Genomic DNA, 27,022 nt, shown 5'->3' on the forward strand with positions numbered 1-27,022 from the left:
CATTTCCGAGAAGGTTTTCTGGGAGAACTGAGCACAGTGACTGATTCAAAGTGTGCACATTAGAAAAGCCCATTGAATCCTGGAATAACACGATATAACATCATTACATTTTTATGCTAATCTGGGTAGAGGAGGGAGAGTGAGCGATAGAGAGGATATTTATATATTATAGTATATTAAATAAAGGAAAAAAGAAGTGACTATATATTTCTCCAGATAATTCAATAGCCAGGTGGGCCAAGATAGGTAACTTGCCGAATGTTTTTTCATTTTCTTTCCGACAAACAATGTTAAGAGTTAACAGCCATGCTGTGCATATCATCATCAATTTCGACCTGATGATGAAAGATCAGGTGATCAGCGACGTCAGTGGGCTTTATTTTCAGGGGACTCTGGATGTCTGCACAGAATTCCATGGCAATCTCTCTGCCAGAAAGCCTGGGAGGCAAACTGCTGCCATGTGCCGGAGCTGCACGCTGCCATGTGCTCCCCAGAAGACGAGCACACGGAAAGTGCCAGTGAAGAGACAGACGGGGACGGTTAACGCTTCATGGATTTTCTTTGACTGTCCACCAGCTCCACCGGTGTGGCAGCTCACTGGGATTTCTCCCTGTGCTCTTGATGGCCAGTTTGACAATGATTACTAATCATTCATAATGACAAGCAGAGGAGGAGCGTTGAAACAGCTTACAGCTCTCTCTCCCTCCCTTATTGACTGTCCCTGTCATTTCTTATTAGACTGTGGATCGCTGCACTATGGGAGAAGGAATTTAAGGCTGACATTTACCGGTAGAAAGTCTCTCTGTCTGGTAGAATAACTGAAAATCAAACTGTGAAAGTGAAATAAGATAAAATCACACATCCTTTCCCTAATTTTTTACTCATGTGTTTTTATTCACCTTTTTCCTCCTGGAACATTTGGAGTAGGGAGTAAGCAAGAGTCGGTGTAGCCTTGAGTAACTCTAACAATAGAATTCACAATGTGGCACACAGACAATATGTCTTTTTCACTCTGAGAGAACAGCATGCTGTCTTCAGAACAGCATTAACTGGGATGTGGTGGCAGAACAGTTTTGAGACATCTGAACTGTGGCAGTCCGTCAGATATAGCATCCACCTGTCAAAAATAACTGATGTCCGTACTTCACCACAATAAAAAAAAATGTTCTTGCATGCAGCAATGATTCTGCAATAAAAATGGTCATTATCTGATCCAATTTTGTGCTAGTAATAATTTTTCAAGGTGTCCCATTTTAAGGGCTGTGTATCTAATTTTAGAATGAAACCATTCCTTGATTAGTGGAGAGAACTGCACACCCAGCCTGCTAAGATTCTGCGTTTGTTGAGTTGCTTCGAAACCACGTCTTCTAAAAAGCATTGTCTTGAGAGATGTTCGAAATGATTAGCACTGATTTGGAAGTTTGAAATACGGCTGGTCATAAACATGAAGAGTAAGGGATGCATCGAAAAAAAGCAGGATTCTGAAAATGGAAACCAAGTGATAATTGAGAATCACAGGAAACGTCTGCAGATAATTAAGTTACACAGTGAGCTGCATTACAGCTGCCTCCAGCTGAGGAGTGATGGCCTGAATCACGTGCTTCAGCCAGTTTGTCTCTTGAGCCATTATCATTTGAAAGCTTATAAAATATGTCCAAAAAACTAGATGAAAAAGTCAAAAGGTGACTGTTCACAGTGCAGCGCATGTTCTGCCTATAACTGAGTAGTGACAGGAAATAAATGATTGGGTTTTTTTTTGTTTTTAATTTTGAGGTGAAAAAATCGAAATGTGTTCTTTGAACCCGCCTCCTAACCCCATCTTCGACACTGAACTCAAATAGTTTTTCTGCCATCATCCAAATTGTTATGCAGCCTGGCTCTAGCCATTCTGAAAAGACAATGCACATACAGTAATTGCTCTGTTTCCACACATTATTCTGTTGAAAGCCCCGCGGCCTTTGGGGTATGCAGCAGCAGGCTTTTGGAAGCGAAGTGGAAATAGTGGAGAGGCCTGGAAGAAGCAAGCTCCTACAAAATGCCTGCTGGATACTGATTTGCATTGCACTGGCAATTTAAAGTATGTGTGAAAAACTGCAAGTTTTCCATGTCAATTAAAGTACTCTGCAGGTGTGAGGGACAAAGTTGCGGTGGGAACACAAATCTTTATAGATCCACAAATGCACACACGCCCCCCCGCTTCTCAAGTAAGAGAGGGGACCAGACTGGGGAGAGCGAGGGAGAGAGACAGACGAGGCAGAGGGGTGAGGCATGAGAATCTAAACCAACAACTTCAGCTGGCAACTGGATGGCACTCTTTTGCATATCCTCATGAATCATTCATCAGCATCACTTTACCACTGTGTGCAACATTACATTTATTTTGCAAATGCTAATTTATGTTAAGCAGCTGATTTGAGAAACTTCAGAGTCGAGTAGCATAAAAGACCAAGAGACATTTATTTCCTTTTGTCTGCATGAGTGTGAAAGTAAGTTTACTGGTGTCTGTATATGTGCACATACAATACATACATACATCATTCTCCTCTGGACCCTTCACTTTGTGTGTGTGTGTGTGTGTTTGTGTGTTAGCATATGTGCTTTTGTTTGGACTGGCTTTATCTAACACAGCCACATGGCAGCTATCTTTCTGTCAGGAGCTGGATGATTTAAGTGATAGGTCAAAACTTAATTACAGAGTAATACACTCCTCATCAACACATTCCTCAGTGGAGATAATAAAAAGATGACTGAGCTCAGAAAATAAAAAAAATCTTTAGCTCACTTCTGTTTTAATTGAGAATCTGTTGTCAAAGCCAAACCAGCCATGAAACAGAAATAAGGAAATGTTAAACCCATGAGTTTTGGGTGTCTTTCACTGGAAATTCCAAAATGCCTTGAGGATGCATTACTAGGAGGTGGGGTTACATGCATAGTTCACCGAAAAATTTAAATTCACTCATTATCCACTCTCCACTATGCTGATGGAGGGTAAAGGGAAGTGTTTGAGACCACAAAACACTTCTGGAGTCTCAGGGGTAAACAGTGTTGCAGCCAAATCCAATACATTTGGAAAACTGGTGACTCCTTCTTCAGATATAATAAAACAACAGAAAAAAACACGACATGCTTCCATACTGCTCGTGTGGTGTCATCCAAGTGTCTGGAAGCCCTTTCGAATTTGAATGTTGGTGCTTCTGGACTCAGCCAGGTGTGTTTGACACAGTCGAGGGGCAGGATGACTGGTAAACGATATGATGGTTTAGAAAATGAGAGCATCTTTCCAGATTCCCACTTTCATATCTATTTCAAGGACCTGATGTAAGAGAGATCCTGACTCTATGTATGGGCTCTGAAAAGTCCAACAAGATTTGTGACACTGGGGAGCATTATGAGCCCGGGTAACCATACATTCATATTCATAATTAATAAATGTGCTTATACGTGATATGTGATATCAAAACCAACATCCATGTATTTAATCAAATGAAAGCAATAGAGCACTTAGTCTACAGCTGTAAAACACATATAAGTGTACAGTATCACTTTGGATAAATAAAAAACATCCTTATGTCAATAGGAAATGAATCTTTCACATTTCTACTTTCTGGTAATTTAGGAAAAATCTTTCGCAACCTGAAATGTCTGACATCCTCTTAGAGTAAAACTCAAAAATACCCTATAGCAGCACTCTGCTTGTTAATGTCTCGTTGTTATTGCCTGAACTCTGATGTAATCCTGCATAAACAACATTGTTTCAGCAGTCTGAGCACAACAAAGAGAACTTCCACTTCTATTCACAAGTCGTTTGCTCCTACTGCTGCTGGCGCTGTAGAAATAACACAGGTGTTGGAGCCAAAAACAGGACGGCTGTTTATTTGCCGCTTCTTGAGCTGCAGAAATGATACGCACGGCGGAGCGTGCAGCCGTCTGTTTTCTCTGAACAATGTCATTCCTCTTTCTATCTTATTTTCCTCGTTCTCACCATCTCCTTACTTGTTCCTCTTCCTCCTCTCCTCGTTACGCACCTTTGTTTTTTTTCTAAAGCAGGTTTGGTGTGGGTTCTCTCGGTGCAGCCGCACATTGTACGGCTCTGTACACCGAGAGGTTGTTAGTCTTATTCAAGTCTGAGGCCTTAAAGGAGATTAATTGTTGATAAAACAGAATAGGGTTTAGCGATTGAATTCCCATGAAGGCGAGTCTGGTTGTCTTCTCTTTCTTCTATTCGGCTGATAAACGAATCTAGCCCTTTGTTGGGGGAAGACTTCTCATTACTGTCTGGATAGATTCTCTGGGCTTGTGTTTGCCATTGGGAGAGGAGAGTTTTTGTTAAGCAGGGAGAGCAAGGTCAGGCACAGAGTATGACTTCTTACTCCTCTGTCACTATTTTCATCTGCCCGCTCTCCTTTCCTTCCTCTATGACACTGTAACATCTCTGTATGCATGCAGCGATACTGAAGCTGCTTTCAGATTGAACTCCTCCGTATTCTTTCTCCAGAGGTGTTGAATACAAATGTCCAAGTCGATGTTTGTATATTTAAAGATCTTTTCTAGTCTTGACAGTACAGTTTGCCATTCACCCATTCACACACATTCATACAGTGGATCTGTTAGCAGCACTTTTTGTTCTAAGAGGGGCAATTCGGGGTTCATCATTTTGCCCAAGGACACCGGCTTGCTGATGGGGAAAACTGGGGATTGAACTGCCAACCATCTGGTTGGAGGACAACCGCTCTACCCCTCAGCCACAGCTGCCAAGTGGGACCCTGGAGAAACAGTGCAAACAATGCAAGGAATCCCTGCTGGATTCATCGCATGAGGGGGTAAATGATGCTTCTAACATGTGACAGATGCAAAAAAAAAAACCTGGCTGCTCCACCTCTCACCTGAATAATGCAGAGGATTTGTTGCTGTTGTGAACAAGTCTGTGAAGACAACCTCCCCCTGTGTTGTGCATGTGTAAAGGGAAAACTGTGGGCACGTTTCCTCAGCCATTTCTCCAGATTTTACCCACAGAACATGTCTGAAAACTGCTACAGACAGAAGAGTCACACACACACACGTCTTCATGTCCAAACCTCACGCTGACAGTGTGATAGACTCATTATTATGTTGGTGCACCTCTGCATGTAAAACTTGAGGCTTGGTAAATGTCGGCAGAAGGTTCACAAAAAGATGAATGTAGAAGGGTGTGTGTGTGTGTGTGTGTGTATACATTTGTAGCCAGTAGGCCAAGGATCTACCCTTGTCATATGCACTCATCATTCCATGTGACCATGACTCAGTTTTATAATGTGCCACCTTCATAATTGACTGTAAATCATCTGCCTGCTGCAAAATTACATCTGAATTTTCCTGCACTGTAACTCATGACATTGATCCATGTCACACACAAAGAACCGGTTCATGATCAGTGTCTGGGGGGCAGATGCTTTACTTAAGCTGCTTACAGACGAACACACACACACACACACACACACACATTCGCACTTCTTGCTAGCCCTCTAGTAAGATGTGCGGAGCCCTTATGAGAATACAGCAGCAATGCAGCATATCTCTGGAAAATTCACAGCAAGTGAGTGGGCATGTTGACGACATTTCTATGACACGACAGCTGCAAAACTGGAAAAAACAACTATGTCAGGATGAAAAACAAGTGTCATTCATGTGGAAGACAAAGACAGAGATGTCAACGTGGAAAGACGACAAGATCTGAGAGCTTTTGGAGATAAGAATCAGTGTCTATGTGCTGTAAACAAAAATGCATGTCTGCCGCGTTTTTGTTTCATGTGTCATGTCCTGCCTCCTGCCTGGATACCCAGGTGCCGCCCCCCGCCTGCATGTTCCGGTGATGTTGTGAACGCTTCTGACCCAGAAAATCTCCTGCTGCATTCTTCATATCTGAAAGGCAAACTGCTACAATGCCCTGACCCAACTTTACCAAAGTTCATGTCTGAAAACAGCTTTAGTAACACAGTACAGTAATGTGATTACTTTTTCTCTAAGTCCACCTTTATTCCACAGAAAAACTCTCATGTAGATGATTTGATCATGAGAATAATCATTAATCACAGCCCTGATTTAAAAAATCTCCTATAGTGTCGTCTCTTTAGGCCACCAGACAAAATATATATTTTTAAAATACCACCAGGATACAGATGTTAGTTCTCCATCTAGACTCACACACACGTTGAATCTAAATCTGAAGGTTGACATTTTGTCCAGATATGTTTACAATTTCAGTTATAATTTTTTATTTTATGTAAAGATCAGCTTGTGTAATAGTTCCACAACACTCCACATACACAACGGAAGAGCAAAACAAAAGTTGTCATAATGTAAGTACAACTCTGGTCCACCAGGCCGCAGGACAGTTTCAGTTCTCTGTTGCATAACTTCTACGAATCTCTGGAAACCTACTATGCAGACGATATTCCCTCGAGGATTGTCACTTAGTATTAAAAATTAAAGCCCTCGTTCGAATGTGAGGGAGAAAAGTTTGTATTCGAACTTCAGTGACCCGTTCAAATTCAAAATGTACATTCGAGAAGCGCATCAGACCATTGGAGATACATCCAGCTGAGGACCATCACTGTTCGCTTGACCTGCCCTCCTGACCTTTCAGTAAAGAAAGACAGAAATGTGACATTATTTTGCTTTGAAAATATAGGATTCTAGCAAAAAGCCGTCCTGTGGTTTCCACACCGTAGATGGAAGAGGTGAGGCTGTTCGTCTTTTTGTTACAATGCAAAATCCTTATAACAAACAGCGGCTGAGAAGCCACCGTGGACGAGCGGAGCAACCTCAACTGTTCGACCTTACCTGACCGTGTGCGTGCAGGGGTTACAATGTATTTGAGCAAATTGTGGGTCATGTCAAATCCGTTTGAATTTTTTGGGAAAGCCTGACAGCCCCGATTCCCTCATTTGTGGAAGATGTCTGAAATGACACTCGCACAGGTAATGACATAATAGGTTGAGCTCCACAGACTGTGAAGGCCTTAGCATATTATTCATATTGTTTTTTTTACAAACATCACATTTGTTGTGTCTCTCCAAGACTTTTTCCTATAATTTGTGCCCATGAGTCTCCATTCTCTTTTCCTGCTTCTATTTCCTTACCCAGGGATTAAAATCAGAAACCATCAAGTTATGAGTTCACTTCCCCTTCAGGCTGATGCCTCCCTGTGGGGCTGCGAGACTAGGGGGCTCTCGAAAAAGTGATTATGGACTGTGTGGGAAAAAAAATTGCTGAGTTTCAGTACGGTTGTGACGGTTGTGTTAGCTATAGTGTTGAGCCAGCCCAGCGGTGACTGCACCTAATGAGGCTGGGTAGACGCAGGCCAAGCTGTGCTCATGATGTTCCACGCACAGTGTGACGGCAGACTGATTTCAGACCAGCTGCCGATGGTGCTGATTGTAAACAAACACGAGAGCAGTGATGGTCGGCAGATCTCAGACCTGCTGAGAGATGGATGAGCAGCTGTGCTCTGTTGCTCCTCGAAAGCTGGCGTGTGCACGGCGCACACACACAGGAACCCCCTACACAACCAGTTGTACACAGCTGGAAACATGGAGCACGTGGTTCGACTTGGGTAGCTCTGACAAGGACCTGTCACCACCTACACTTCACTCCCACAATCAGCAAGCTTGTCAGCTATTCTCTGTCACCGGCAGCTTGGCACACAGTGATGTGTGTGTGTGTGTGTGTCTCCTGCCTTATCTGCTCACCCACTCCTACTACACAGCAGTTACATTACTGAGACACCTATGTATCTCCACTCTTGCCTACTCTACTCCCTCCTGAGAGACAGAGATATGTGTGTGTGTGTGTGTGTGTGTGCTGTGCCTGCTGAGCTCTGTAGCTCTCTGTCTCTCCCCAGACAGTGAGATGAGGTGCAGAAAGGACAACTGAAGTGACTGTCATACTCTGCTGAAGGAAGAGATGGGAGAATGACGGAAAGAAGAGGAGACAGTCAAGAGCGAAAATGAGGCAGAGGAAGACAGAGCGACAGCTGAGGATGGAAGGACAAAGAGTCGAAGACAGGAACAGGAAGAGATATTTCCTGACAATGTGACAGTCCTGGGAGGACTTTCCCCAGTGTCGGTCTTGGAGTATGGCCGACACTGCAGAGACCGTCGTGGGAGGAATGTCAAGGGCACTCATCGTCAAACCTCTAAAAGGCTGCTCTGCCAAGAACTGTTATAAAAGGGTTACGACTTTAATATTCAGCCGGATCATATAGTGTGAGAGCGTGGGCTGCGGTCCAAATCAATTCATTTGGACAGATGTCTTTGTTGCAATGAAACTTGTAGATTCATAGCTCACCATTTGCAGTTAGCTGATGCTATTTTCCAAAACACCTCACAGGTTCAGTGTGTTGCTCGAGGACACAACAACAGTAAGCATGGCTGCTGATGTACAGGTAATAGGAGTGGAGGAACTTGGTATTTTGGTTACAGGAGACTCGCCGCAGCCGCAGTGCATTCAGCCGCCAGGGTGCAGCATCATAAAAAAAAAGTCAAGGCTTCTTTATGACTTCAATTTAAATCATCAGCGTCACGCTACTTTCACTGCGAGCTCCTCAGACGGTCCAGATGTGTCTGTCTTTGCTTGAGCGGATGCGAGTTCACTGCGGCTGTCCTCCCTGCAGCGCCACATGACTGACAAACTCTATTACACCAGAGAGGTGAGAGGATCTCAAATGCATAATTGAACATTAATTAACTACTGGAGTTACTATAACTGATGATAAGAATGATTGCACATCTAATGAAACTGGTCATTTGCATAATAAAACACAGTTCTGTTCTTTCTCCCCATCTCCAGCCTACAGCCCTTTTCTTTGTGCTTTGCTTCCTTCTTTTCATTTCATCCCCAGGAAAGCACAACTCCCACCAGTTCCACCTCTTTTCCAGCTCTGTGTGGGTCCTCCTTGTGTCATGGAATACCAGAGGCAGCCAGAGGGCTTGTATTTTTCATACTTGTCTGATTTCTATTTTGGTGGTCTGAGAGGCGTGCAGTGTTGGATTCCTTGCTTGACCAGCGGCTCCATCCCCCCTACCCATTGTGCTTGACGGCGTGCTGCCATTCTCCTCCCACTACCCAGGGCCTCCAGTCTCCAACCTTAGGCAACTATTCTCTGGGAGTTGAAAAAGAAGTCATGATTGGAATCAAGCTGGGAACCACAAGCTAAAGAAATCAACACGCTTCGGTCTCAACACATGCGTTTTGCCTCGATACTGGAGGTTTTTCACATGCGTGCTGTGCTACACATGTGCCTTCGTTCTCTGTCTCTTCTTCTCACTCTTTCATCTTCACGTCTTCCCCCATCTTGCCAAATTTCCCTTCACCTCTGCTCCCCACTCTATCCCTCCATGCTCTATTGATCATTTGCCTCAGCAAGAAATGTTTTGATAAAAAGTACAAGAGATGCAAGATAGCACACTACGTACAGTACATGTCCACTGTCTCACACAGGTAAAAGAGATGTCACACTGCTTCAGTGGATATTATACACTATGTCCACCTCAGATCTTCAAAGTTCCCTTTGCTCCCCTCAGTGACTGTAGTCAAAGCAACCTGTCTAATGAGACACCAATGCAATGGCAAGCACGATAGATGTTTGTTTGTTTGTCCTGTGGATTCTCAGCTGGTCCTCATTCCAAACTGCATGAAGCTGATACCAGTCGATATCTCTAATTCAAAGCTTAAACCGCAGTGGAAGTATAAAATGATAGCAACACTAACTCTCCAAATGAATAACACTGATGAAGAGAATCCCGTTAAAAGCCATTAACGCTCATTGATTTACAAATGCTATCTTCTTATCTGAGACCGGGAGCTGAGGCAGAGGACTGTTAAGCCTAGATGAAATTGTAAATAACAGGAAGTCCACCAAATCCAATGGTGTTAAATCCTAACTGAAGCACAACATACCAGACATTGATTTTTTCCAAACTGAGATCTTGTAAGTTAGGGGCTTGTGAATAGCATTTCTGTCAACTTTCACAATTCCAACAGTGAAAATAGGATTCCTCTAAATATGATATTAGATAATGTTACTCTTTACTTGCTATGTGTTCATTTAATCCAAACAACAAACAAAACGCTTTCGGTGAACTGGTGCCACTTTAATAAGCACCTTGTTTGCTTGCTTTCACCATTACTCACAACGAGGGTTCTCCTGCATAATTGTCATCTACGATCACGTACTGAAGTTTATTGTGTAGTATTCCTGTCCTGCGATGGCGTTCTGAACTTCGGCACAACACGTCAAAAACTCCCTGTCTGCCTGAGACCTGCGCGGGTGATGTATTATGAGACCTCAGGAAAATTCATTCAATCCAGTCCCACAATCCTTTAATCACAAATGTGCCTCATTGAAGTGCAAGCAATAACCTGCTTAACTTTGTGTCTCAGTGACAATCACAGACTGTATCTTTTTTATGCAAAGTATATATATATGTAAAGTGTGGGTACTTTGCATATTCTCAGCACTGAGCATTCTTTCTGTTTGTCTTTCAATCTATCAAGCGTGCAGATTTGTCATTAATATGCCTAACATGTCAGTTATAATCTTATTAGCTGGGCGATTACTGAGCGACACAGGCAACAACAACAGAGAGATAAGATTGTGCCGCGCTGAGAAAGAGCACTTTTCAGTTTGGATGGCCCCATAGAGGCAGATGACAAGCATAATCAATGTGGACACCCTAAGAAACTCAGCTATTAACTGTCTCATAAACAATTCCTAAGATAGAATACCAATTTTTGACAGTCTGCCGAAAAAACCTTCAACCCCAGCATGGGAGGCATCATCTGGCACTCATGTGAATCGTATGGGACTGTTTCATGGTTTTACACCTCAGCCCCAGAGAAAAGAAGTTTTGCCAACAAAACTTTCTGGGTTGTTAGAAGTTGTTTTTTGTTGAAGTCTCAGGTTGACTCTTTTGTCAGTTTGTCACTTAATGCAAACTTAATTTTTTTGCTTGTTCTTTAGTCTCTCCTTGGGTATAAATTACATTTATACAATGTTTGAAAAATTTAAAACCATGGCTTCCCCCATTGGGTTTAATTAACTTGGTAGAGACTGTCAGATTTATGTGCAGTGCATACACTCTATATATATAGAGCTTCTCTAGTCCAAAACAACCACTGGAAGTGCTACACCCATTAACACACCCAGTCAGACGCTCTACTTGCACTTTTATCACAAATCCCCTTCATGTACTGCGCTATTGTCTTGTCATGGTGCGTTCACACCTAATGCAAAGCAAATCTTTATGTCACGAGCAATGCATGTAAACAAGACACACCAATATGTGCACATTCTCCTCTGGAAAAACAGAGGAGGAGGACTATTGGCTGAAGTGAGTACAATTTCTGCCTTGCACCCGATGGTGAAATGCCGGTGCAGCCACCATTGTCATGTGTTCACTCTCAAAGCTGATTGGCTAATCGGGCATTGCGTCATAAGAATTAGTGACAAGTGAAAATCGCCTCTGTTTGCATCTTCTCATCCACTTGGTTTGTAATCTCAACGCACAGCATTAGGCAATTTGGGGTTCAATGTCTTGCTCAAGGACACTTAGCCATCCAGGAATTGAACTCCTGATTAGTGGACACATTACCTCCGGAGTTTGCCGCCTCATATCACAGAAGGGCCCCTTGTTCTCTAGGCCTTCTAACACTGTGGTCACCAAGATGTCATGCACATGCAGGGGATCTTAACTTTCACAAGGGCTGCAACTTAAGGTTCATTAATTCATCTCTGGACTATTTTATCAATCAACAAATTACATGTTTAATAAATGAAATGTCAGAAAATGCACATTGTAATTTTCCAAAGCCTGAAGTCACATCTTTACATGACAGGCAGAAATAATTTAGAATAATTTTTACCGTTATCCGGATGTTTTTGTTTCAGGTGATCTTTCACTAATCAATGGTATTTTAAATCAGACCAACTGAATATTGACAGGGTAAAAATCAGTAAACCACGGTATTGCCATTAGGACATATTTACTTTCTTCTTGCAGAACTACTCTGCTGCCTCTACTTTAAGGTTAATGCTCTAAAAAGCAGATTGGAGATGGGCACTTGAGAAAAAGATGCTTATTTTAAGCTAGAGTAGAATACTTTGTTTGCAAGCTATATACTGTTTGCTAATGGCTGTAGCTGCAGTAGCTGCTGGAGCTTTTTGAAAATGTCACCGTGTCTTTGTTCTTCAAACAGTGAGGCACAGTTTGTTCTTTTTGTCAATGGCATGCAAATTGGTTTCCATTAAATAATTTCTTATTGAGCCATGCCGTCCAGAAGAAAGATTTTCAATTGAAAAGAAAAGCCAAAGAAAAACAGTATATCATTAGTCGATCAGACCAACCTGTCAGGACATGTGTCATTAATCTGACAGGCTGTTGTGGCTTGAGTAAGAGACACAGTCAAACCATTTTCTGTATGAAAGTGTCTGAAATGAGTTCCATACTCATGCGAGGGGTTTTACTAAAAGAGACTTGGTTGATTCCCTCTGTTTGATATTTGGTTATGGGTTGGAATTACATTTAAATTGAGGACAGGACGCGTGTAAATTATTCATGTTGTGGTCAGGGTGCAAGTCTGAGAGAATAATGTGGTCACTGGAGGGCTTCATAAGGATAGAGGCGGAGGCGATGTGGCTAGATGTGGAGTTTATCTTTTTCCATCTTGTGTGTGAGCGCCATTGGATTTTCACTCATCCGTGCACAGTCAGAATATGCATATGCATGTGGCTCTGCAAGGATGAGCTCCAGTTAGATTTTGGCTCGAGTCGCGGTGCAGTCGCAAATTCAAATTGAGAGTTATCTGCATTGATTTTAGACTTGGCTTGAACTTGTTAATAATGAACAGCAAATAAGTCTTATATTTGTTAGGCAATGTGAATATATTTGCCTTACTAATTTTTTCCTTTGTGAACAAAACAACAGCCTGAGTTCAGTGCAATTATCTTTAAGTGCCCTGACTTTATGACACTAATGTTCTGAATTAGTTTTTTTATCTTTTTTACATTTAAGTGGCAAATGGAGCCCTAATGCTAATTTGAGCCTCTCCATGAGGCAGGGAAGCTGCATAATTGATCAATGGAATGGGCTGTTTATTTGGTCTGTGATAATGCAGGTTTCTTTCTGAAACTGTGAAAGTGACCTGCAATAATTAAGCAAGTCATGACCAGCATAGATTCAGTCCGCAGAACAGTGAAGCCCCGCAACTGCTGCTCACTTGTTTAGTCAAATGTTTCTTGATTACGGTTTACGAATGATTATTTTATGAACACCAATGTGTTTAAATACATGACTCATACTCCAACGCTAATAAAACAAATATGAAAGTAACCTTCAAGGACTATGCATGTCCTAATAACTTCTGATTAATAATGGGATATATTTTTAACATGAAAAGTACAAGGTACCCGGGCCACAGCTGCGAAATAACCGTAGCAGAAACCAGACAGTTAGTTAATTCATGCACTGGGTAAAGTATTATGAGAGTGAACCGACATTAGCAAGATTTAGTCGTTTAGAGGCTATAAATGTGGGTTTCAATACATTTTCAGTTAATTGCCCAGTCCTAGGTGAAGCACTAATCCCCTGTTTATGCAGTGTTATTTAATACTGAAAGCACTGCGTATCCAAATGGCACCAAATTCAACACTGCACTTTCTTGGGCCCTTAACAATATAAATGTGTGAAGCCAATAAATTGAATGGTTCTGTAGATATGTGAGGCACAGACAGACAGAGATTTCTGGAATTAGTAGATAGATACTCATTGGGACCAATGAAGAAGCTACTTTGATTGAACGTAAATTAAGAAAAGTTCCACAGCTGCTGCATATCATGAACTTTTTCACTCCAAACATCTCATATGTCTGTCTTCTTGTTCTCTGCTAGAGGTCTGCAGCTGTTTAAAATAGAGTCACATACTGATTCACAATAGTGGTTCCTTATACCTGTTACAACTGTAAAGATACAGTTTTCAGTGAAATTTTATTTTGAACCGTAATGGAGACTTCAGCTTGATCCCCATGCTGTAGAACTGGGACTTGGCATTGACATTTTTTGTCTTGTGAACATCTGTGGTCCCAGCAAATAGTCGAGAGCCCTGCTACAGCTTTGCGAGGTGCTTACCAGGCGGGCGAAGGCGTGAAGCAGCAAGACCACAGTCTGCCAGACATCATTATCTCTCTCAGCAGTCCCCCACACGCTCTCTACACCGGGCTAGACTTATGGATTCTGGGGCGAAAGACATCCGCATAACAACAACAAAAATAACAACAGTGTTTGCAAGAAGTGTGGGACCCCCATCTCAGGAACCACATGTGTCCGTGTACATTTACAGGATCCCATCCTGCCGGGATGCTGACAGGATTTTCCTTCTGCTGCACTCTTTCTGCTTCAATGTTCACGGTCTTTTAGTAAAGAACAGAGGCTTGTGCCCACTAGTCCCCCAACCAGACATAGGAAAAGTTGAATAATGAAAGAAAAGCGACCGTATGGAAGGCACCATATAAAACTTGAATAAGTGTACATAGTGAGGCAGAGTCTATTGGTGCTAGATAGACTGGATATTGCCTTTTCCTTCCCTCTACATCAACATCTCCATTTTTCTTCTTGGAACAAAAGCTGTCTTAAGTTGTAATGCAGCTTTACCTGCAATAACTTTGTGAACCATCTGAAACCGGAGGAGTTTTCACAGGAAGAAAATGATGTTAACATGGATCTATAAGATCCATATGGCTCATAAGATGAGGCTCAACAACTCCTTTAATAAAAACAGACAAAAGACACAAATACGCCTTCCTTAGTTGTTCAGCTTCCAGGTGCAGAAGCAGATGTATTTGATGAAACATGTCTGCTTGTGACAAAACAAAGCAGTAATTGATAAAGACACAGAAATGCTTTCAACCTTCACACAGCTGTGATCAAGCTGCGCTGTTGTCAACTTGAGCATCTCCATTCATCACACTACAAGCTTTTCAGCAGTCGTGGACATTTATCTTTTCTCTGAAAATGGATAAAATCCCAAAGCAACAGCACATGTGTGGAGGGATGTACCAATGTGCACACTTCTGTGGCATGTGTAAACATCAGCACGGCAATATATCTGAGAGACAACAGTATCAGAAACTCTCCCCGTTGTTAAAGAAACATGGGACTCAAAGAATATCAGCATCTGTACTGTCAACACCGTTTTCCCAGAGGTCCTAATCACGAAGGTGTTAAGGTGAATCATCTGGAACCAACATACTCTTTCAAAGGCAATGGATCGCTGCGTAGTTCACAATACTCGACTTGCTGTCGTGTGATCGTGAGTCCTGTTCTCAGCTCGACACATCAAGCTGGAGGAGGTGAGACGCTTCAGTGAACAAATCATAAGAAATATTCTCCATTTATCTGATGATTGCTTGTTTTTTATAATTCAGAAAAAATATTTGATGAAAACACACAAACTTTATTAACTCATACTCAAACTTCGCCTTTTGCTAAATTCCTTTCATAGCACTTTGCATTAAAGCAACATGTAAAAGTCACCTTACCACGAGATGTACCTTCACCTCGTCCTGCACTGTGACAGTAGTTGTTATCGATTTGTTCAGACAGCTAGAAATTAACTACGACATGTTGGCAAGCCCCTTGACCACACTCTTGAAAGGGTTCACAGACACAGAACAACGATTTAGGTTTTGTGGTGTGCTTCTCACTTCTGGTTTGAGGTGTTTATGACAATTAACAATTGGGCATTACTGCAATTTTTTAAAGAAATACGGTTTTTGAAAGCAGGTCCAGACTAGACTGTAGTTAGTTTAAAAATAAAATGAAAACTCTTTTGAGATATTCCTGAACTTCGGTCAGTTTCTTGTCTACACATGGTGCCAGGCTCTCATATGCGATGATGAGGTAAGGCTTTTTCCTGCACTGTGGTGAAAACTGAGGATACATCTTTCTGAATATCTAAATATTGACTTAAGTGTAAACCTATCTGCACCCCTGTGTTTTAGCCTTTAGTCTATTTGCTTACTATCAGGAAAATCTGCATCATGGAGAGTTCTGCTTCTTTGGAGCAGCTCCTGCACAGCGATAATCTGAATCTAAAATGAGCCTGAGATCTTGAGGCCTTTTCACACCTGAAAGTGTGAACCAAGGATCACGTCCTGTCGTCATCACCTACCTATACAAGTTGACACTGATTGGTTTGTAGCTTGCGTCTGATGTCTGCCTGTTTTCACAGGTAGTAGTGATTCCGTTTGAATGGAAAAAATGCATTAACTGGTTCATTTTGTAACTGTAATGTCATTTTGGTTTTACCACCAGCATCTCCAATGAGGCCTCAATATTCAACACATCTGAAAATGGGCCAAATGACTGCAAATAATCCTGTAAGCCTCTGTAACTCCATTTTTGGAGAGACCACTAATGCCTCCACTTCTCTTCCTTCTTCTACTTTATGATGCTGTCTCAACTTCCTGTAACTGGTTCGACTTACCCAAGAAGGTTTTTCACACATCACACAAACCGAACATTTAAATCTGGACTGAGACCACCTATTGTGGTAGGTTGGGTAGGTCCAGGCGTTCATATTTTTTAGCATGTGTGTGTGTGTGTGTGTGATTTGATGAACAAAAAATTTAAATTCTTCTATAAAAATGTGGATTCTTTGTGTTCTGTTAAATGTCTTCATATTCTTTTACATTCTAATCTTTACATTTACACTCCAACAAAACATATGGTCTTTTTAGGATGCTTATTAAAACAGATTTGGCGTTTAGACAATGAAAGAATCCCGCCGTTGGTTGCACATCTAGATGGACATACATGGTCACGAGTACTGATTGGCTGATTCTTACCTGAGGGGTTGAGCAGCCGCCAGGTGATTGCAGGGTCTGGTCTGCCACTGGCCAAACAACTGAGTGTCACATTACTGCCCTCATTCACTGTGATGTCCTCTGACACTTTGTAGATGTTGGCAGGAACTGGAGACACAAGGGAAAAGACATCCAGGTTAATAAGGTTGTGAAGCGAGTATGAAGAGTGTGCTTTACTTAACACAGACTTAGATGAGAGGTCTCTACGTCTTGAAGTTTTATAACTGTCATTTGTGTTCTTCTAATATACCTTGAAATAATGAACATGTTTTATTCACCTTTCTCTTGAGCAAAAGTTTGCACCAAAGCCTTGTGTGTTTACCATTCCAGCTGCTTTACTCCTATTAAATCCTTCACAATAACTACTGGCTGTAAAGAGAGGTTAAATGAAGCACAAGCTGACCTTGAATCTCTCTGTTGAAAGGAAGAGTTTCGAGAAGCTTTTAGAAAACCTTTTTCCTACTGCCGTATCCCAGAGAGGTACTTACAGTAAACTTTCTCAACCTCAGATCCAAATAAGCAATTTAATCTCCTGCCCCAGGACCTGAGCTCATGAAAACTGATTGCTGCTCTTGTCATATGGGGACCCTCCAGACGCTTGGCACTGATTCACTGTAGAGGAAAGTAGGATTTATACACGCAACTGAAAATTTAAAGGCGAAATGAAGAATATTTTCGTGTGTGCGAGTAAAACAAAGATGCTCAAAGTAACACGCAGATATTCCTCCAGCTGCTCTCACCCCCACGCAAACAAACAAGAACCCAGAGGGGGAGGGAGAGAGACACCTTATCTCTCATATGTATAAAAACCATCTCTCAGATGAATTAAGTAGGTACAGTCTGAGTTAAAGCGAGTCAGCAGCTAAGATGCAATCAGTCATGAAAGACGTAGAGGGTATAATACATCATCGTTTTCACAAACTGCGGGTGAAGGGGTTGGGATAAGGTATCGTGTTTGCAGATATGCAGAGGTACAAATAATGATCAATGAGTCTGGAATGTGATGAATGCTAGAACATGCATAATGCCGGCGAGTGAAGACAGGTAACTGTTCCTTTTTTCGCTCAACCTGTGATATGTGGATTTACTATTCTAATTTCATGAATGTGTGTTTGTGTGTGTGTGTCTGTGTGTGTCAGGTCGTCATACATCTTGTGGGCACCACACACATAAGACAAGGTCATACTGCTTCGATTAACTCTATCATTCCCAGCACAACACCTCTGTTCCATTTACTGTATAAGAATGAACCACACTTGTATATCAGGATTTTTTTCTATTGGTCAATAAACCGACTGGCGTGATTTTCTTTTGCAGTGTGAATTCAAACTGCATTAATTCTTGGGTCAAATGACTCAGCTTTGACTCAGAAACATGCCATCTGGGTGAACTCGCTAATTTCTACTTCTTCTGTATTTAAGCAGTCTTGAAGCATTTTTTTCTGCGTGACATTATCACACTGACCTTCTGGGCGTTGAAGCAAAAAGCCCCAAGGTTTTTTTTTTTACATCTTGGGAACAACGCGCAACACACGTTTATGTCTACGTGTCGTGCATGATTCAACACGAGCAAGATAGCGAGGTGAGGCAGCTTCTCGGGTTAGGATGTGTTCGTAACATTCTCTGGGGAAAGAAGACAGACAGACAGGGACACTCCTCTTCTGGGAAAGAGGAAGGAGTCAATCGCCTTTATAATTTGTAGAGCAAATAATTTGGTGTAAAAGAGGTATCAGACCTTTTGTAGGTTTATATAGTGATTTCTGTGTCAACATGATGTTAGCTATATGCCACAGAGGTGGACAGCAGCAGCAGCGCAGAGACAGAATGTGGCTGCTGGTCCTGTATGTCATGTGTTATTGAGTGTTCATCTTTTTCTAGTTGACGTTGAGGCTCACTAGTTAAACACGATAAACTTAAGAAACTATGGCTCCTCACCAGAAGAGTTAAAGTTTGGGAGGTGAGTTTACAAGCTGTTTGCAGAAGTGATACTTATCTCTTTTCGCTGCTCGCCATCCCCCGCACCAGCCTGAGAACCTACACGGTGACGGGGTCTTCAGTGTGGCAGGCACCACCTGAACTCCTGAAGACCCACCTGTTCACAAGCTGGTTTGTTTGACTACTAGTGGTCTTTATGCTCAGGTAGCATTTCTCTTATTATTTTCATTCCTTAGTTTCCTTCATAACCCTTTTACTACAATTTCATAAATTCATAAAGTCGCCTTGCGTACCTTGATAGGCGCTTTATAAATCCAAATGATCACTATTATTTTTCATAGTAATTCTTGCATATTAAGCAGATGGAGCTTTAACAATCTTCAAAAGTTGGATACATTTTTACAAATTCACTTTTTAGCTTGAAAATAAATGATTCAAACCTTCTAATTCTTCTTCTTCTTCCTAAACTTTTGACACTGAATCTTTTTTTATTTATAAATATCATAATCACTCAGGTTTTTCTAAAGAACTAAATGTCCTAAACTTTTGATCTGCTCCACTTCCATGTTTATTGCTTGTGTCAAGGACAGTCGTCGTAGATTTATAAATAATCATCTACTTGTACATTAAGTGGACTCAAAGCTGAGACACACCTTGGCCTTTTCTGTTCCTGCAGTGTTGTTATCCTGAACCAACTGAGTGAGTCACAATGAGCTCACAGCCACAGGAGGAGTTGTAAAAAATGAACACAGCTCTATAGCTATAAGCAAAACTACACATCATTGAATATATTTCAAAAACTGTTTCTTATTAAAACACATTGTGAATTTCAAAAAAGCTTTGAAAATAAAAGTTCTTAACAAATTGTCATTTTTATTGTTTGTATTTTCAGGGAGTTAGATTACTGACAGGGGCCAAATATATGTCCAACCCCCTTCCCCCAGCCATGCCCCTTGATCTGCCTCTACTTAGAAGTCTACGATTCATTGGTCAGTGATTTGACCGATTAGATATCACACATACATCGTTATCAACCCCTGTCGTTATACTAACTCTTGCATTTATAAAATATCATCACTTTTAGTTGCTACAAGAATTATAAGAAATATTTGTACAAAATACCATAAATACAATGTATATAATAATGGAATCATCTTTTCAGAATTAAAAAAATAAAAAATCTTTCATGTTAACCTTCCAAGGGCAGAAACATTGAATATCTATAAAAAAAAAAACACTTTTTGTTAAGATCTTTTTCATCACTTCACATTCATGAATGAACAATTTTAATTTTCAAATCTTTGTTTGACCTCAGCACATTCATCCATGAAAGTCCCCCAGAAAATACATTATTCGAGAACAAACGTGGTCGAGTGGACTCTATTAACATGTGAAGGCTACGAAGACTAGAAAACATCTATGATGGGACTAAAACTGAAGCCGCTCTGCCTCTATATTTCTGAATCATCAGCTGGAGTTTAGCAGGCGGAAAACAAGTTTGTGCCAAAATGTCAATTTTTGCAGCATAATAATTGTATCAGATTTACGGGTCAGTGGTAATAAACCTTAATTGCCAGGACTGAAACAACCTTCTACACATTAGCTTCCGCTGTCCAAATGATTTACGGATGAAGAGCAGGGCTGGGTGGTAAAACCATTAAAGCTCATGTGTTACCTGCTTTAAAGTGTCAACAGCAACACAAAGCAGTTTGCAAAAAGCTGGTGTGAAAAGTAACAGACTCTGCCAGCTTTCAAAAACAGTTGTAAATTTGTCCATAAACAAGACACTTAAACCCCAACAGCTCCATTAAAGTTACTCGCTGGCCCTTCAATAAATAATGCACACTCGTCATACTGCTGTTGTGGGTGGTATCCATGCCAGAGGGCACCGAGGCTTCTGGGTTCACAGCTTTTAATTTTGTCCAATACTTTTCTTCTTTCTTTTATGCTTTCAGTAAAAAAAAAAAAAAAAAAATCACTCCAGTATTTTTGCTCAACTTTAATGAAAGTATGGAAGAAAGGAAAACTACAAGCACGACTGTGTGAACTACATTGTGTGAGAACAAATACGATACATATACGTATATGCTTTTTAAATCTAACAGGACTGGCTGTGTTGAATTGAAATGGAGCTTCCCCATTCCTCTGCATCGACCATGTTTTCCAAGAAACGATATGTCTCTCTTTCAGATTGCTTCTCCAGCAAAGTTATTATTTCAGCTTTGTCTCTGTACGACATCACTATCATCTCTCTCTTTCCCGGTCACACACACACACACACACACACACACACACACACACACACACACACACACACACACACACACACACACACACACACAGAGCACCCCCAAGTAACCCATCTCTCTAATACCAACTGACATGACAGTCACAATCGTGCCACACAGCATCTTAAGTGAAGTCACAGAGTTGTTGTCAAAATAAAGATGCTTTTTGCAGATATGGGGAGACGGAGCGAGGGGGCGGAGGCTCTCAATTGAGGTGACAAAGAATCCAATTGGATTTTTTCTCCCCTCCCCACCTCAGAAACAACACAAAGCGGTACGGGTTGGGGGAAGTTGATTGGCTTAGCAGGATACGCGAAGGGATAATTCATTGGCCGACGCATAGATAAAAATGGATCGGCGAGGAAACACAGAGCCCTCATACTCTGATAACCCTGTCACCTCTATAAATGGGAGGAGGAAAGATGGGGAAGAGAAGTGGAAAAAAGAGACAAGATGAACAAAGGAAGACAATCGTGAAGGAAAGAAGTGTGGATGACATTTCAGCTCTAACGGCCATATAGTGTCTGGCGTCCTGCTGTCAGCGGTGAAGTGGGAGGAGGGAGAAGAAAGGAGTGAATTGTAATCACGTAGGTCAACCTTCAAGGAACACTGTTGGAAAGGGCAGCAATTTGAAAGACACTTTACTGTAGCAACGGCAGGATGGATGAATTCCACAGAGATAGACTGCACTCTGCTAATGTTTTCTATATGACTGCATTTGGCTAAAACATAGAATCGAATCCAGCGTGGCCTAAAAACATCACATTTAATGTTGTGTTATGTACAGATAGACTGACGCACACTCGCTTTCACATATACACTCACGCACCTTGGAAAATGCTCATTTACTCTGTTTTTATTTTCATTTATTTCACCTGCTCCATGCATCGTCAAGTAACTCAAGCTGTGTTTTTGCCACCCTCCCCTACAAATAAATAAAAATAATAATAATAATAATGATCTCCGTTTGGTTCGGTTTCCCAATTCCTCAAAAATAATAAATCTCTGCTGAAAATGCTATAAATACACCAACCTTGCTTTGAACTGTAATTTCAAACTTCAAAGAACCAAAGGAAAGACAGAGAAAGACTGAGAGAGAGGGAGAGAGGCAGAGGAAGTGAGAGTAATTAGGGTGAAAATGTGTTTGTGTTTGTTGGTATTTGCAGAAAGAGGGGGAGAGAGAGAGAGAGAGACAGGCGGTCTCTTAGTCCATGTGACATGTTATTTACCGTGTCCAAACACATGGATGTTAGATGAAGTGGTGACTCTAAGTTGATTGTAAGTGAATGTGAGTGTGAATGGTTGTTTGTGTAGAGCCCGACTTAAGATTCGCTGGTGACCTGCTCAGGGTGTAACCCGCCTCTCGAGTCTCACCCAGTCTGCTCCACGACCCTCAAAAGGAAAAGGGGAATAAATAATGCATGGATGGATAACAATGTAATAATGTTTTCACAATGATTCTATGGCATTGAACCTCCTAACATAATGGGTTTGTGCATATTAGGACTCACTATTATAAATGCAAGTAGTCCACCTGTGTTTTCAGTTGTTTTTGCTTTAAAAGTCATTTTTTATTGTGTGTTATGGTTGAGATCTTTTAATTTAAGCAACAGATTTTTATGAACTTCAAAAACAACTGTGGAAGACAAATAATCACCTCTTTTTTTAAGCAGGGTAAGCGGCGGTCTACTGGCGAAACTATAAGAATCATTATATCTTGACAGTATTCTGCAATTAATCTGTATGTTTGTGTGATGAATATAGCCAGGCCAATATATATGGAAATTTCATCCATATCAGGACAATATTGCACTTGATTTCCAATGCCAGTGTTCAGTATCAACGCAGGCAGTGAACAAACAAAGATATGACTGGAGCAGTGGATGGACGAGCAGCAGGTCTGACATCCATGCTGGAGATGGATTAAACCCCCATGGCCAACCCCACCTGCCGTGGACACACACTCCCAGAGCCACTTCCCCTGGCAGGAGGCTGCGGCCATCAGGACCAAAACCTCACGCCACAAAAAACAGTTTCTTCCCGGCTGCTGCTGGCCTCATCAACAGGACCCAGGACCCAGACATAATCTTTTTTCTAGTGCTCATAATATTTTTGTGTTTTATTTTGTTTTTTATGTTTTTATGATGATGCTTGGACGTAATTCCTTGAATGTGTAAACCTGCTGCAGATACAATTTGCTAGTGTTTTTAACTAGTTTTCATTAGTGACCACTCAAAGCTCTTAACATCACAAGTCACACTCATCCATTTACCCACACATGATGAAACATTTAAAATGCTACTTCTTAAAATTACTATCATGTCCATGCAAATATCACAGAAAGCAAATACATTTAAAATATACACACACACACATATATATATATATATATATATATATATATATATACTGTTTATATATAAGCACAGAGTTTATATATCAGTTTATAAATTTGTGCTGCCAGGATGATTATTTGTCTTTAATGCATACATTTGAATGTGTGGTCAATTCCTCCTACTCTAAATCTGCTAATGCACCTAAATGCTCATTACAATAAAAAAATAATTGTATATGATAAACAAATGTACAGTAGGACAACTTGTTGTTGTTGCTAACGCGTACATGACAATATTGTGAATCCCAACTACTCTACATCTGCTCGTGCACTAAAATGCAAAACAAGCTGTTTGATTTGGCCTTTTTACAGGAATCACAGCACAGGGGAGAGTCAACTTGTGTACACATCAAATGCATCATTCCTGCTCAATGAATGAGAGACTGCCACTATGTGAAACACAAAGAGACTGGAAGGGACGCTTGCGGTTCAACAGAAAAAAGCATTTCAAGTTCGGGAAACAATCTTTTCATAGTGCTGCTTCAGTCAAGAGCCCTGCACCTCATTTCAGAACCTGGTAACACGCATGCAACACATTTCCCCACTGCTCTCCCTCCATGCAATGCTCCCCTTCTGTCTTCCATTTCTTAGAATCACAGGTGGTCTTTTCTCTAATGTATCAAAAATACGCCAGCGTTCTTGCTTGGTCAGATGCAGGCGTATTGAGCATGAAATTAGCCTTTGCACAGACGCAGGAAAGGCAGCAGGTAACAGCAGAATGCAACCTTGCCCACCTGGACTGTGTCAGATTGCTTTATATTCAAGCTAAACTGTTCATTACAATTCAAGGATTACCACGCCAAACTCAATTCTGCTCTTTGTGACACAGGAAACAATAAACAACAAAAACAGCTCTGGGCTTTGACTGTTAAATTCATTCTATTACTTTGCTCCATCACAGTGTCTTTGTTAAAACAACAAAATATCTGTGAATTTATGGACAGAAAACAGTATTTTACCAGCACAGCACAGGCACGGTTACATTTTTATATGAAAAACAGTGAAGTAATGCTCACACATGAATCATCCATAGTGTCTGTGCACACTATTTTACATGTTTTGCATATTTCCCCTTTGGCTCATTTGGCTCCCTCTTACATTTAACCCCCACTGGCTCTCAATGTGACATTTATAGGAGTGATGTGGCAGCAAGTGTAGAGGAGGCGTGTGATTATGCTCTGCTAATTTGAAACCATTAGAAGATAATCAGGAGATAGCACTTGCAGCTCTTTAGCTTTTAGTGCTGAGAAGTGTTGCTGCCAATTACCTGCTTTCTATAAAACAAGGTCAGCCCCAAACCGCCCCTCCAGACGTCGCAATCATAACAGCAGCTTGTTGGCCACCAGGGTGATTCTGAAATGGAATAACGTTGCCTTCAATAAGCCCCCGCAGTGCTTTAATGCTGATGTCTGCTTGTAACTGGTATGTACGTCAGTGATCGTCAGTGTTCTTCAATGGGCAGCATGTGGGCCACATCTGCCTCCCATCTGCAGAATGTGAGGAGGAAGGAAATGTAATCTGGTAGTTGTCTTTGTCTTCTCCAGTGTTTCCCATACATTGATCACCACATATTGATTTCTCTGTTGTACTATTGTCAACTGGTATAATTTCATTGTACGCCTTCTTCTGGGAAGGGAATTGATTCACTCCTAGCCTCATCACCACCTCCATTTAGGATAAGTAATCCTCTCTGTGCACTTTCAAAGCATCATCATGCATGGGAGGAATGGCTATTGTTGGCTTTTCCATACAGAGACGATTCATACAATTGGTCAAGTTAATTTGTCGCCTCTGAGGTTGAATGTTTGCCCCCGCAGTCCAGATGAAAACTGAAAAAAAAAAAATCTGACTCAGAAGAGCTCCCCCTGATGAGGTGCAGACACAGTCTGGACCACAGGTGTTCAGAAAACAAGTACTCTCAATGGGAAAAATGCAGGAAAGCTGACTAGTCTAATTTGTTTCGCATATTTCCAGGCTTCAACCGGTGCTGCTGTGGCAGCTGAAGAGGCAACAGAGGGTCGGGGAGGGACAGCTGTAGCTAATGAAGAGTGAGGGATGTGGGAGAACGGGAGAGGGGGAGATGCAACAGGTGAGACTGAAAGCAGAAATATAAATAAAGCTGTATATACAGAAATAAAGCTGAATATATACAACTCATTTATTATCTGTACAAAATTATTTGAACTTGCAGTGTAACAGATTATAAACAGTATTATTTATTAACTAGACGGGTTAGGGTTAGTGCATTATTCCGACAAGGCTGATTGGCCATTGGCATCATTTACAAAAATGTTGAAACACAAAATGTTGAAAGAATTATAATAAACCAATATTTGGCTGCACCGAGTTTCAGTCAGACATCAATAAAAAGAGAACCTCTTTGGCAAATGTAATTTTGTAAAACATTGTTTCCTGCCAGTCAGGAATGTATTCTGCTATTCAGTTTGTAAAATAATGGATAAGTGCTCCATTTTTTTGTTGTTGATAGTTTTAAGTATCTGATTGTCATTATGGATTTCTGTTCACACTGATATGGCCTAATACATATTTAAATATTCTTTAAACTTTAACAAGCTAACTAGGCTGAAGATAAACATATCATTTCATGCATTTTTATAAAATATAATATTACATCTAATATCCTTTATATCCAAATGAAGTTGATGAGCCCTTGAACATTGACAATACGAGGCAATCTGTTATTCCAGAAACTGAGCGATCAACAGTCATAGAATTGTGACCATTCAAGGGCTGAAAGAGACTTGCACACAAACATCTCTGACAAATCTGCTAGAAAAAATTGCATCCTTACAGATAATACGGTTTACTGAAAGACTTGAAGAGAGGACGAAGGAAAAGGCCAAAGGGAAGAGGAGCTACGTGCGGAAGAAAAGAGCAAAATGTAATCTGTGCCACATCTCCAAATGTCTGCAATGTGCTTGTGTTGATAAAGAATATCTCTTTAGATTAACACTAAGCCTTGTGGCTCAGCCGTTCGTTGTACTCTTACTTGCACAACAAAGTTGTATGCATGCGCACAATACAGTCACAAATACACATTTTGTTTTCTGTAGCTTAGACCTTATATCCCCATACTGCGTGACTCTGTTTATAGCCACCACTGATCCCTTCAGTTATTCATATTGGCTTTGTCAAACAATGTAACCGTAGGGCACAACTGCTGCACACACATCTTGCCTGCACTATAACATCACAACATGCAAAATAAAGAGCAGCACTGTCATCATGATGGATCTGAGACCTCGGGGTATGTTTTCTGCAGCCAAACACACACACACACATGTTTTTACATCTATCTTAGTGAGGACACTCATTGACATAATGCATTCCTTACCCTACCCTTAACCATCCAAACGAAATGCCAGTCTAACCCTAACACCAAATCTAAACCCTGAAACAGCTCATTAAAAGGGGTCAGAAAGTGAGGACCGGCCAAAGTGTCCTCATCCTGTAGGCTCAAAATGGTCCTCACACAGATATCTGTACAA

General features: G+C 41.2%; 1 protein-coding gene across 3 annotated transcripts in view; it reads right to left on the reverse strand.

Moving 5' to 3' along the window:
• The window catches only part of lsamp (limbic system associated membrane protein), a 531,736-nt gene that overhangs the window by 16,381 nt on the left and 488,333 nt on the right, over window positions 1-27,022 (reverse strand). For all 3 annotated transcript variants that reach the window (XM_069534420.1, XM_069534419.1, XM_020094830.2), the window contains one exon: window positions 16,879-17,004. In XM_069534420.1, the coding sequence (XP_069390521.1) occupies window positions 16,879-17,004 (126 nt within the window). The remainder of the gene's footprint in view (window positions 1-16,878; window positions 17,005-27,022) is intronic.

This window comes from Paralichthys olivaceus, chromosome 11 (genome assembly GCF_024713975.1).
Source record: "Paralichthys olivaceus isolate ysfri-2021 chromosome 11, ASM2471397v2, whole genome shotgun sequence".
NCBI lineage: Eukaryota > Metazoa > Chordata > Actinopteri > Pleuronectiformes > Paralichthyidae > Paralichthys > Paralichthys olivaceus.